This window comes from Gopherus evgoodei, chromosome 1 (assembly GCF_007399415.2).
Source record: "Gopherus evgoodei ecotype Sinaloan lineage chromosome 1, rGopEvg1_v1.p, whole genome shotgun sequence".
Taxonomy (NCBI): Eukaryota; Metazoa; Chordata; order Testudines; family Testudinidae; genus Gopherus; species Gopherus evgoodei.
This window is the reverse complement of record NC_044322.1, coordinates 224,198,628-224,212,385: the sequence shown is the minus strand read 5'-3', so window position 1 is coordinate 224,212,385 and position 13,758 is coordinate 224,198,628. Positions and strand designations below refer to the sequence as shown.

Below are 13,758 nucleotides of genomic sequence, written 5' to 3'. Positions count from 1 at the left end.
GGTCCTGGAGGGGTGGGTGTGTCCTGGGAGGGAGTATTTGGGGGATGCCGGAGGGGGTACCTGCAGCCTCACTCTCAAGGTGGAGGTCAGTGTCACATTTCCTGCCAGCTGATGCATATCTGGTAAGCAAAACCAACCCATCAGTCAAGGTCTCCCTGCGGGCTTCTCTCTCTTCCTTGTGCTCGGAGCTGGGGCCTGGCCCTCTCACCACTCCTGGCCGAGTTCTGAGGCCCTGTGGTGGGGCAGGTGGCCAGACCAACAGATGCTTGGTAGCTCCACTTACTTGGTGGGCCAGGCTGGGATGGGGCTAGCAGGACACGGCAGATGCGGATGTCCTGGGGAGGGCCCAATCAGGGCGTGGAGATGGCTCTTTCTGAGCTGCAACATCTGGAAAAATCCTGGACATTTTCTCTTATTTGGAAAATCCGTTCGGACAGAGGTCAGCAAACAAAAAAAGAGTTTATGTCCAGGAAAACCAAATGTATGGTAACCTTAACCATAGGACTTCCTGATACTGTGTTCCAGTTGACTAATAAACCCTGCTGTGGTCTGAAAAGGATGCCTGGAGTCACTGCAGATACTTGCTGAGGTGCACTGGTCCGTGATGAGTGTAGAAGTCTCTGAGCAGGGGTCTGTCTCAGTTGGACTCTCTGGGCAGAGCTCATGGTGCGAAACAGGAGTGCTGGAGCACAGAGACTCTGTCTTGGAGGCATTGAGGCCACGTGACCTACCTTAAGGAAGAGAGTCACTGATTGGGGTCTGGCACACTGAAGGCATTACTTCAAGGGACTGTTTCAAAGCTGGGGCATAGCACAGATCCTGTAGATGTGATGCCTGACAAGGCCCAAATTTGGTGCCAATATGTGATAAGGACTCAAAATGAAGGACACACACTGAGCATTCATGCAGGAAACTTGAAGTGCTGAGGAATCTTTTCCTTTTGCGTAAATGACTCTGTAACTTCAAGGCAACAATTCTTTCTTTCTGAGGTAAATAATTTTCAATAGTAAACATGAAGGGACACAATTTATATGGCTCATTGGTCACTTTGGTACCAAGATGAGTTACATCATCAAAACCAGGTAACTGGAGTTGGATGGCTGGAGTGAGGGTTTCTCAGAGGATAAGTTTCTACTTTGCACTTATTTGGGATTTGCCTTGGAAACTGCTTGTGCCTAGTTCCCAGGCAGCCAGTCGAGTTCCTTTGCACCCCATGGATACTCTCCAAATCCCCCAAGCAGCAGGGAATAGCCCAGAAGTTCAAGGTTTACAATCCCAGGCAGAGACTACCTATACCTGCTGATAGTGCGGGGGGCACAATTTAAACTTTCAGCCACCCTTGGAACACCTCTAGTCATGCCCCATCCTGCAGTCAGGCCCCACCCCCTGTTACCCTCACTCTCCCTTCCTGGAAAGCAGCAGCCCCCACCCTGCAGTTCCCATCTATTCCTCCTGCCTCTCCCCCTGGGGAAAAGCCTGCAGCTCACAGGTTCCAGCAGCTGCCACGCAGGGAGGGGGCTGGGCAGCACCATGTGACCGAGCAGGGCTGGGAAACCATGGCAGAAATTACACAAACACACACACGCCCAGCAGGGATTGGGGGCGTGGCTGCTAGGCTCCTGTTTTTGGCTCCTCTCATTATGCGAATGAGCTCCTCTCCGCAATTGTGCATTTCTGGTACAGAAACAGTGGAAATAAGGATGGTGCAACTCAGTCAGTTACACTACGATCAGCTGAGAAACTGCAGCTGCAGGATTCACTTTATGTGGGAAACCCAGAATCAAGCCAAGAAAGAGACCCTTGGCCCGGTAGCTCCTTGCACCAGTGCTGAACCTGGCACAGGGACTGAGAGGGGAGCCAATGTGTAACCCATGCCTGCTGGGTGTGGTGCTCTGTCTCCCTCTAGTAGCACCTAGATATCGATGAGTTTGCTACAGTTTGATTAATAGGCTGGTAATTTTTTAGGTCATATAGTAGAGACCCATAGCACTAAGCTTTAGAGGTCCCCTGTTCAATCCTGCCCACTAACGACCAGTGTTACAAATGCACCAAATGTACTGGGGGTTACTCCTGTTTAGGAGGCTCCCTGTACTGGTGTGAGACTCACCCCTGCTGTGGCTCCTGCTGGTGTCCTGGGAATTAGCTCGTTTTCCAGCCTTGGAGCACTCTCTGCAGGCCAGTGTCCCACTGCTGCTTGGCCCCTGTGTCCCTCCCAGGACTCCAGTGCTCCATTACCTGAGATGCTGCCTCCTGGCAGTACACCCCTCAGTCTCAGGGTCTCCCCTCCCCAGGGAACCCCTACCCTCTATCCCCACCTTGTCTCACTCATAGGCTACTGCCAGTCACCAGCTAGCCCCGCTCCCTGGGGCAGACTGAAGTATAAGCCACTCATCACAGGCAAGGGAGGGTTGCACCTGCTTCCTTTCTGTGCAACTAAGTACCTCTGTGGGGCCTTGAACTAGGCCATGCAACCTGGTGAGTTGCCAGCCTGGAGCTCCCCAGCCCCTCTGGCCTTTCCCCAGCCCTGCCTTACTCTAGGCACCCTGAGCTTCCCAGCAGCCAGGGCCGGCCGGCCGGCCAGCCAGCCAGCCTGCCAGCCAACCAGCCAGCCGCCCGCCTGCCCACCCGCCTGCCTGCCTGCCTGCCTGCCCTCTCCCTCTCCCTCTCCCTCTCCCTTCCCCATCCCCCTCCCTCTCTCTCTCTGAAAGCAGAGAGAGACTGACTGCTCCCTGGGCCACTGCTCTCTTATAAGGGCCAGCTGCAGCCTGATTGAGGCATGGCCCAGCTGTGGCTACTTCCCCAATCAGCCCAGGATTTCCCCTACCACAGCCCTCTCCCAGGGCTGTTTTAAGCCCTTCAGGGCACGAGCAGGGTTACTTCCCCATTACACCCCCACTGTACCCCAGAAACCCAATAGGTACACCCCCACTGTACCAGGCATATTTCTGAGGGAAGGGGTGGGGCTGTGGCCCCTTTGTGTTGACACAGCCAAGGCTGAGATGGCACAGAGTTGGAGTGAACACTGCCCAACCAGTGTGTAAAGAGAGGGGACTTCAATCTCTCTTGCCCATTCAGCCTTTGGCCGCTCCTAAATATTGCCAGCATAAGTGCCAAGAAATGTCCAGTGGTAATGGTAGACTAAGATCATCAACTTATTGCATGGGGGCTACCAAACATCAATCACTGCTGACATGGGCTGGGTTGGAAAATGTATTTACCACTCTCCTGAGCCATTAGCTCATCTGTGAAATTGTGTTTGATAGAAACTATATGGAAAAAAGTAGAATGAAAAATCATTTCTCCCTTTAACCTGCTGCTGGCTGTATCACTGAGTTTTAATCTGCCAAGGTTTATATCACAGAATCATAAATAACAGGTTCCCCAGGGTGCCATTTGTGTTACCCCAGTGCTACTCATGTCTCATTCCCACTAATATACTACCTAACTTGTTCCCAGATTTCTGCACGGTGTTCAAAGCTATTGGAAATTAACACAGACAATGTAGAAAAAATAAAGATATTATTGAGACTAAGGATTGGGTTTTTTTTTTTAAATTTATGGGTCCTCCTGGGATCTTGTCTCTACAAATGTTTCTCTTGTTCGGAGAATGATTGGCAGCTGAGGGGGGCAGAGGAGGGGAAACATCAGGGAGCACTTTCTGAACTGATTGTATATTTAGAATTAACTGGGAAGAAGAAGTGAGAAGAGGAGCTCTCTATTAGGAACAAGATTCTGAAACAAAGAGTAGAAGAAACACGAGTAAATCTGGACTCTATGTCGCATCCAACAAATCTGTGTTAAAAGAACATTAAGGTGGCAAACTCAAGTGTTCAAAAGTTAGGAAATGCTCATGCAGCCTTAATTTGGCTCCCTTGTGCATATGCATTATGATACATTCTTTAGTTACATGATCACATACAATTCTTTACACACCACTGCTGCCACATTCAGTGAATAAGTAGCTATTCAATATTTCTTTTTATCCTCCACATTCTTTGTGTGGTCCCAGATCTGATTTAATAGCCTGTATCCAACACCTGCACTGAGCACATTATCGTTATTGTTACGTATTAAAAGCAACTGAAAACAGGATCTTAGAATGGGATATATCAGGCAACCTTAGTTATAGGCAGCGCTACCAGCATTGCCTACAACAAATGCTGGAGGAAAGAGGAACCAGATCTGGGCTCCCAAGAGAAGAATAAATCAGGCTGCTTCCCCAACCTTTAGAGTCCCAGAGAAAAATCTTCATTAAGCTGAAATTATGGCTCTGCAGAAAAGGCCTTAAAGGAACGCCATTGATTCTTTTTTGTTTTTTTTAAATCACCCTTTGGAAAGCCTGGAAATATACAACTAAAGTTCCTTTAAAAAATTAAGACAAATTGGAAAATATGAAAATGCAGAGTTAGTCACCCGAGCCTGGCAACAGCACAAATTGATTGAAACATGCAAGCCATACCGTCAGAGAATTCAGTAGAAACTTTAAGGTAGCAGGGCTCCTCCCCTGCTGCCTCAGGGAACTCTGGGGAACGCTCCACAGCACTCGCCCAGCGCTGGCTCCAACTCCAGCAGCCACAGGCAGGGTCACAGGTACTGCCATTGCCCTGGGAAGACACTGGGCTGCTGCACACAGGCACTTACCAGCACAGACCTGCTAGTGGGGCCACCCCACCCTGAACCCACAACAGCTGCCCCAGCTGCCCCCTGCTAGTGGCCCAGGGGAAAGCACAGCCTGCTCATCCCCAGTCTGCCCAGGGGAGCTCAGGAAGAGACTTGTCAGTTCCACCCTGGCCCCATTGCAGGGCACAATCCAGCTCTGAGTCACCAGGAATGTCACACATGGGTTCAGTCCCTTCTCCCTCATGGGAGTTTCCTACGGGGGCAGGCAGGCTGAGTTCTTACCTGAGCAGATCACTCCAGTATCAAGAGAATGACGGCACTGTCTTATACCCCATCCTATATGACTGCAGTCCCAGAGAGCTGACTCGTCACCACCACAATCAACTAGATACAGCCAAGTTGGTCCAGATCCTTCTCCAAAATGAGCCCGATCTGGGGCACTGACAGCAGATCCACACCCCAGCTGCTTACAAACCACCTCAGCATCTTCCATGTCCCAGTTGTAATCACACACCGTCCCCCATTGATCCTGGTTTTTAACCTCCACTCTCCCGGCACAGGGGCTGCCTCCATCTGCCAGCCTTAGCTCATCAGAACCTTCAAAGAGAGACACAGAACAAGGTCAGAGAGAGCAGGGACCCCCCTTTCCAGCATTATCACAACAGAGTCTGCGCCCAGCAGCAGGGGATCCATGCCCAGAGCCAGGAGAAAGGGACATGCCCAGAGCTGCCTCATGTTGCCAACTTCTCATATCTCAGGGCCTCACAATCGGGGCTGTCAGTGCTGCAGCTCTCGCCATTTTATTCCCACTCTGGCAATTTGGGGTGTTTTTACTCACCTTGTGGGAACACGATGAAAGACACCAACTCAGAGAGTTTCCCTTATTCCAAAAGGCGTCATCTCCTGTCACTGTTACTGGGGCTGGAGCCAGCGAGATGCCGCCATCTCCCTACAGTATGTCCACATGTGGGAGTGAGGCCGCCCTGAATAAAGCTGGCTGCCACTTCTCACTGTTTTCAATGAGACTGAAGCCCACGTGGCTTCCACTGAATGGCTCCAGGGACTGGACAGGACCTAGATACTGTGACGGGAAGCAGAGACCCTGTGCAAGGAGGATGGGGAGAGTGAGGGGAGAAGGGCACTGTGGGGCAGAAGGCAGATTCAGGAGTTTTTAGGGAATGGGGTGCAGGTGCTGTGTGGGTAAAAAGAAGGAGTGTAAAGTGGAGGGTGGAGGGTCTGGAGCAGGGGACCAGGGTAAGGGAGGGGTCTGAAAAGTTGGGTCAGGAGGAAGGGGTCTGGAGTGGGGGAGGAGCAAGATCTGTCGAGGGGGCTGAGGGGGCTGGAGAAGGAGGCAGGAAGGAGGTAGACAAGGAGTGTGAAGGGGCAGACAGATGGGGGTCTGGAGCAGGGGACCAGGTGAAGGGAGGGGGCTGGAAAGTTGTGTTAGAAGACAGAGAGAGGAGGGAGTCTAGAGTTGGGGAAGAGGGAGAATTGAGGAGCGGAGTGAGGGGTCTCAAGAAGAAGGCAGGAAGGAGGGAGAGTGAGGGGAATGGAGGGGCAGGGAGGTGGGGGTCTGGAGCAGAGGGGCATGAGGGAGTAGTGGGGTGAGGAATAATGACTGAAGTAGGGGGCAGGAGGGATGGTGGAGTGGGGAGGAGGGGTCTGGAACAGGAGGCTTGAGGGAGGCAAGGGAAGAGGAGAGGCCTCTAGATTGTGGGGTGTGCTTCAGTCTGAGACAGAGAAGTTGCAGGGTGGGGTGGGAGAAGCCAGGGAAGTGCTGGTATTTGCAAATGGCTAAACCAAACCCGTCGTGTTACGGTGACATTATAGCTGATGTGAATGGTTGATGTCAGTGTAAAGGTATCCAGTATCTGTAACTCACCCCTGAACAGTAACAGAAGTTCTGTGTGTGAGTGGGAACCATGCTGCATTGATTAGCTCAGTGACTGGCAAACTATTTCCCAGCCACCCCTTCGTCTGTCAGAGGAACTGACCCAGGAGGGGAGAGCGAAGGCAGTGCTGGGCTATGGACGGCAGTTCCTGTCTCAGGGGTGAGGGGAGGGTAAGTGCAGTCTCCAGCTGAGCAGCCAGGGGAAGTCATGCAGTTTGGGAGCATTAAATGGTGACTTTTCAGCCTGCAATTCTCACCCCCACTATAGCAGAGGAATGAGGACGGGAGATCTAAAGTCCAAAGACAGACCGAGTAACATAACTGGATTTTTTTATAACCTTGTAATTTTTGTTCTGTGGCGCTTGGCATTACATCCTTGTGCTCTCTACTGGAGCTTCCTCTCCCCACCAGCCCCACACATTTCCCTCTTCCACATTTCTCTCTTCCCATCTGCCTCCCCTGGGCTCTTCAGCCCTTTCTACCTGGCCTCTCTGCCCTGTATGTACAGGTTGCTCCTTCCCCAGATGAGCAGCAGACTCTGCCCCCACTCCCTGCCACTGGCTTTTTTCGCAGTAGCGAGATCTGAGTTCCACCCCCTGCCTGTCACACAGTCCTGGGACACTGGCTGGGAGAATTGGTCTACATGACAGGATGTGAAGACACAGGATTGACCCTGAGACCTGGGAGCAAGTACTGGCATCATTACAGTGCCCATGAGTTACAGCTACATGCAGAGCTCCACTGTGACCCCTGGAACGGGCTGGCTGCAGCAGTGGATGGCTGAGCAGGGGACACCGTGTTTATCGAGCATCCATGAAGCTCAGAAAACAGCGCAGTTCACACTAGTACATGCTCAGACCATCCTGCTTCTTTAATGCCAAGCAAATACAAACTGCTCACTTTGCTTCAATCCACAGGGGTGTTTATTCAGGTACAACTCACTTCAATGCAGTCCCACAGCCAACCAATGAGGTCTGGTCTGCACTAAGAAAAAAGAGGCTTTTTTTCAGTGGGGTTAACTCAGTGATGGTCACTCGTGGCAGGACCCATGGCTGTAACACTGCTCTAGCTAAGTGCACACACAGTTCTGTTTCCCTGCACGCAGTAGAAACTAAGAACAGCCAGCAATTTCCTTGCTCAGAAATCCCCAGCCTGCCCATCCAATGAGCTCCAACAGGCTTTGTTTCTTTTCTACTTCCAAGATCTCAGTCACAACTCCTTCTACTGGCTTCTCCCTTCAACAGACACAGTCTGATGCCGGTATCCTGGCCCCTGCATTGGCAACAGTGGGAACCCCTGGCTTAGCTTTGCCCTGCACATGTGCCCAGTGCCTTTTTCAGTAGCCCCCACTGTCTGCAGCTGTTTTAACTGCATAAAGGATCTTGATTGTTCCATCTTTTGAGCCTAAAAGAGAGTGCTTCACACTGCCATTGGCTTTCATGAGGTCTGTGATTGTCTTAGTATGGAAGACTCCCTGATGGCAGCCATCAGCACCTTTCAGCTATCAATCACATTTACATACCATACCTAACATCTACTGACTCCACATCTGTGGCCCAACTTGGAATAATGACCCCACCCAGCACTCTGAACATTGGAGAAGTTCAGATCTGGGTCTGGGAGTGAAACCTGCAGCTTTGACCCACCCCTGATATTTTCTCATTTGTTTGCCTGGGCCCCACATCATCTTACAAATTTGTTTTCTGCACAATGTAAAGAGGTCAGTAACTGTGAAACAAGATCTTCTGGCAAAGACTGACCTGGCCTCTACTCAGGGCTCAGGGAGGAGAATTAGGGCACTGAGGGAAATGGAAAAGTAGCTGCTTGGTGGTATCCCCTATATTGTAAACTCCTCCATGTCACTGTGTCTGTGTCATGTGAAGCAAACTCAAATTTTCAGTAGAAAATAAAAAACTATCAAAGGGATGATGCACATTTCCTCATCAATCCAACAAAAATACATTGAGCTGAGTATGTGCTTGGCATCACTATATGACACTATCCCACAAATAACTGGAGAGTATATTATGCTCTCCCATGTCACTGTGTCTGCATCATGTGAAGCAGTCAAATTTCCCATAAAAAATAAGAAATTTCTAGGGGTTGATGCACATTTGCTCATAAATCGAACAAAAATACACTGAGCTGAACATGTGCTTGGCATCACTATATGACACCATATCACAATCATGCAGTAATTTATCCCTCACGCAGTAATAATTGTTCCTCCCCTGCAATGTCAGTCTGATCACCAGGAGTCACCACAGAATTCCCTGCTTTTCAGTCATGCACAGCTGTGTTTCATAGATTCATAGATTCATAGATTCTAGGGTCAGAAGGGACCAATGTGATCATCTAGTCTGACCCCCTGCACAAAGCAGGCCACAGAACCCTACCCATTCACTTCTATAACAAACCCCTAACCTATGCCTGAGTTATTGAAGTCTTCAAATTGTGGTTTGAAGACCTCAAGCTGCAGAGAATCCACCAGCAAGTGACCCATGCCCCACGCTGCTGGGGAAGGCGAAAAACCTCCAGGGACTCTGCCAATCTGCCCTGGAGGAAAATTCCCTCCCGACCCCAAATATGGCGATCAGCTAAACCCTGAGCATGTGGGCAAGACTCACCAGCCAGCACTCAGAAAAGAATTCTCTGCAGTAACTCAGATCCCATCCCATCCAACATCTCATCACCAACCACTGGGCATACTTATCTGGCGATAATCAAAGATCAATTGCCAAAATTAGGCTCTCCCATCATACCATCCCTTCCATAAATTTATCAAGCTTAATCTTAAAGCCAGATATGTCTTTTGCCCCCACTACTCCCCTTGGAAGGCTGTTCCAGAACTTCACTCCTCTAATGGTTAGAAACCTTCGTCTAATTTCAAATCTAAACTTCCTAGTGTCCAGTTTATACCCATTCGTTCTTGTATCTACATTGGTACTAAGCTTAAATAATTCCTCTCCCTCCTTAATATTAATCCCTCTGTTATATTTATAAAGAGCAAGCGTATCCCCCCTCAGCCTTCTTTTGGCTAGACTAAACAAGCCAAGCTCTTTGAGTCTCCTTTCATATGACAGGTTTTCCATTCCTCGGATCATCCTAGTAGCCCATCTCTGAACCTGTTCCAGTTTGAATTCATCCTTCTTAAACATGGAAGACCAGAACTGCACACAGTATTCCAGGGGGGGTCTCACCAGCACCTTATATAAAGGTACTAACACCTCCTTATCTTTGCTGAAAATACCTCTCCTGATGCATCCTAAAACCGCATTAGCTTTTTTCACGGCCATATCACATTGGCGGCTCATAGTCATCCTGTGATCTACCAATACCCCAAGGTCCTTCTCCTCCTCTGTTGCTTCCAACTGATGCGTCCCCAATCTATTTCTAAAGTTATTATTATTAATCCCTAAGTGCATGACCTTGCACTTTTCACTATTAAATTTCATCCTATTACTATTACTCCAGTTTACAAAGTCATCCAGATCTTCCTGTATGATATCCCGGTCCTTCTCTGTCTTAGCAATACCCCCCAGCTTTGTGTCATCCCCGAACTTTATTAGCACATTCCCGCTTTTTGTGCCAAGGTCAGTAAAAAAAAGGTTAAATAAGATTGGTCCCAGAACCGATCCTTGAGGAACTCCACTAGTAACCTCCTTCTAGCCTGACAGTTCACCCTTCAGTATGACCCGTTGTAGTCTCCCCTTTAACCAGTTCCTTATCCACCTTTCAATTCTCATATTGATCCCCATCTTTTCCAGTTTGACTAATAATTCTGCATGTGGAACCGTGTCAAATGCCTTACTGAAATCGAGGTAAATTAGGTCTACCGCATTTCCTTTGTCTAAATAGTCTGTCACCTTCTCAAAGAAGGAGATCAGGTTGGTTTGGCACGATCTACCTTTAGTAAAACCATGTTGTACTTTGTCTCAATTACCATTGACGTCAATGTCCTTAATTACTTTCTCCTTCAAAAATTTTTCCAAGACCTTACATACTACAGATGTCAAACTAACAGGCCTATAGTTACTCGGATCATTCTTTCTCCTTTTCTTAAAGATAGGATCTACGTTAGCAATTCTCCAGTTGTGCGGTACAACCCGTGAGTTTACCGATTCATTAAAAATTCTTGCTAACGGGCTTGCAATTTCATGCGCCAGTTCCTTTAATATTCTCGGATGAAGATTGTCCGAGCCCTCCGATTTTGTCCCATTAAGCTGTTCAAGTATGGCTTCTACCTCAGATATGGTAATATCCACCTCCATATCCTCATTCCCGTTTGTCATCCTTCCACTACCCCTAAGCTCCCCATTAGCCTTATTAAAGACTGAGGCAAAGTACTTATTTAGATATTGGGCCATGCCTAGGTTATCCTTAACCTCCTTTCCATCCTCAGTGTGTAGCTGTCCCACTTCTTCTTTCTTTGTTTTCTTCTTTTTTATATGGCTATAGAACCTTTTACTATTGGTTTTAATTCCCTTTGCAAGGTTCAACTCTACTTGGCTTTTAGCCTTTCTCACTTTATCCCTACATGTTCTGACCTCACTAAGATAGCTTTCCTTGCTAATCCCACCCTTCTTCCACTCCTTGTAGGCTTTCTGCTTTTTCTTAATCACCTCTCTGAGATGCTTGCTCATCCAGCTTGGTCTACAACTCCTGCCTATGTTTTTTTTCCCCTTTCTTGGGATGCAGGCTTCCGATAGTTTCTGCAGCTGCAACTTAAAGTAATTCCAGGCCTCTTCCGCATTTAGATCCACAAGTTCTTCAGTCCAATCCACTTCCCTAACTAATTTCCTTAATTCTTTAAAGTTAGCCCTTTTGAAATCAAAAACCCTAGTCCCAGATCTATTTTTGTTTATCCTTCCATCTACTTTGAACTGAATTAGCTCATGATCACTCGAACCAAGGTTGTCCCCTACAACCATTTCTTCTATGAGGTCCTCACTGCTCACCAAAACCAAATCTAAAATGGCATCCCCTCTTGTCAGTTCTTCAACTACTTGGTGAAGGAATCCATCAGTTATCACATCCAGAAAAATCTGAGCCCTACTATTCTTGCTAGCACTTGTCTTCCAGTCTATATCTGGGAAGTTAAAGTCTCCCATGATCACACAGTTCCCATTAGTGTTTACTTCCTTAAAACCATTAAAGAGGTCTCTATCCATATCCAAATCAGATCCCGGCTGTTATGGGCTCTAATCCCAGCCCATTATATTCAAGCTTCTTGGGAATCTGAAATATAAACTCCAAATAACCTGCTAGACGGTTTGGTTTGCTCGGGATTTTCTGGGTACCAGCCCTCTAAGCACTGCACAATTACTGAGCTGTCTGTGAAATATAAACTAGGGCAGGTTTTTCTCTAAGAAAATAATTTAGACTGACATTTCTGATTATCAACTTCAGAGTCAGTTTCTCAGGTTGGTGCAACAGCGCATCAGGTTCCCATGAACCAGCTACTGTGGAGCAGTTCACTGCCCCAACAGTCACATGGATCATTATGATGCTGCTAACACCAGCCCAACAGGTTCCAATCACTGTATTATTTGAATCATATTTGGGTCACATAGTCAATTTTCATCCTATTGCTAATCAGCTGTGGAGTCTTTGAGCCAGATTCACTCCCTAAAATGCACTAACACCCCATGGTCTTCCCCTGCCCCCATTGCTGTTAAGTCTGCCTGGAGCTGGGACACAGTATGGGAAAGATCCTGCAGCTGCCTCTGTGCTGGAGGAATGAGAGCAGCCCTGACATTGGGCAGGGGCAGACTTGAGGGTATGAAACTAGTGCAGCTGTGGGAGGCACTGATACAGAACATCTGCCATGCAGCTCGTGCTGTTCGGACTTCTCTAGGCTCCAGCTAGGATTCAAAGCTTCTCTGCTCCAGCAGAAACCCTAGGGGAGGGAGGCAGGGCTCCAGCAGAATAAATATTCCTGCTAGCAGAACTTCCAGTAACCCCGTGGGCACACTGTACCCCAACACATGCACACACCCCTTCTCTGGGAGGAATCAGCTCTGGGTTTATTTGAATAAATCCTGCTCACATCAAAATTGCAAAACTTTAACTGGCTTCAGTGAGTGAATGGGGGAATAAGGAGTCAAGACTTGGCCCTTGGAGCTGTTGGATTCAGGACCAAACAAACATTTCTGTTGGATGCCAAAATACTGACTTATTTATTAGGATTTAAAATACTAAAGCAATGCCCAGTCAAGACTGTTGGCACCCGGACGACAGTGATAACACACTCAAATCCCTGCAGCATGAAGTGACCATTTCAACAGGACCTCAGCCAGCCAAACACCTACAGAAACTCCTTCCCACCCATTTCTCATTATGTGACACATGGTCCGAGTCCTTCCTTCTCACCCCCAAACAAGTTTATTTTGCAGTGTGCCCTGATGATCATCTAATTTGGGCTATTTTGGGCCAAAGGGGACAAGTTTCAGAGTCCTGGAGGCTGCACAGAGAACACCCTGCCAGCCACCTCTCTCCTTTAGAAAAAGGGGGAACCAGCTCAGCCTCCACTGCTATCCACAGCTGTGGCAGAGATGAGCAGCCAGTGCAGACCCTGCAGCACAGCTCTAACATGCTCCCAGCAAGATACGCTGATCAGTGAGTCGCTGCCATTTGCACCAGCTTCATTCTCTGAATGGTTCTAAGGTGCAGCCCCACATTAGGGTCATTTGAATAGTCCAACCTCAAGGTAACAAAAGCCTCGATAACAGTGGCAAGGCCCAATCCTGAAAGGAAAAGTCACAACCTCCTACCCAGGCACCAATGGTAAAAAGCTGACTGTAAAAGTTACCACCCTAGTTCCAGTTAACCCAGCTCCCCTGGTGAAACACAGAGGAGACTTACCTGCTATGCCCTGAATTGTGAGGAGAAGAAGCCACAGCACTGGAGTGGAGAGCTGTCCCTTCATTGCCAACCTGACTTGCTGTCCCATCCTCTCACTGCACTGGCTGCACCTAAGCACCTGCAATGGCTCCTCTGTGTCTGACAAGTGATAACAAAGAAGTGGAAGGGAAATATATAGATTCAGAGGCTGGCATCAGCTGCAGGAAGGAACCAATAGCAAACCCATCTGCCTTTTTAGTTTTTATCAGTGGTTTTATCTGTGACTTTATGCCGCTAAAACAGCCAATAAAACTTGAAAGCAACAAAGATCACCATATATGAGTGATGAACCCCCTCCTGACATCAGGTTTACCACAGCTTCAGATCATCGGGTAACCCCCAAT

General features: G+C 48.4%; 1 protein-coding gene across 1 annotated transcript in view; it reads right to left on the bottom strand.

The window, feature by feature from the left end:
• The window catches only part of LOC115644491 (scavenger receptor cysteine-rich type 1 protein M130-like), a 39,176-nt gene extending 25,685 nt beyond the window's left edge, over window positions 1-13,491 (bottom strand). The window contains 2 exon segments of the mRNA XM_030548899.1: window positions 4,903-5,217; window positions 13,376-13,491. Of these exon segments, the coding sequence (XP_030404759.1) occupies window positions 4,903-5,217; window positions 13,376-13,463 (403 nt within the window). The 5' untranslated portion in view covers window positions 13,464-13,491.
• Window positions 13,492-13,758: the final 267 nt, after the last annotated feature.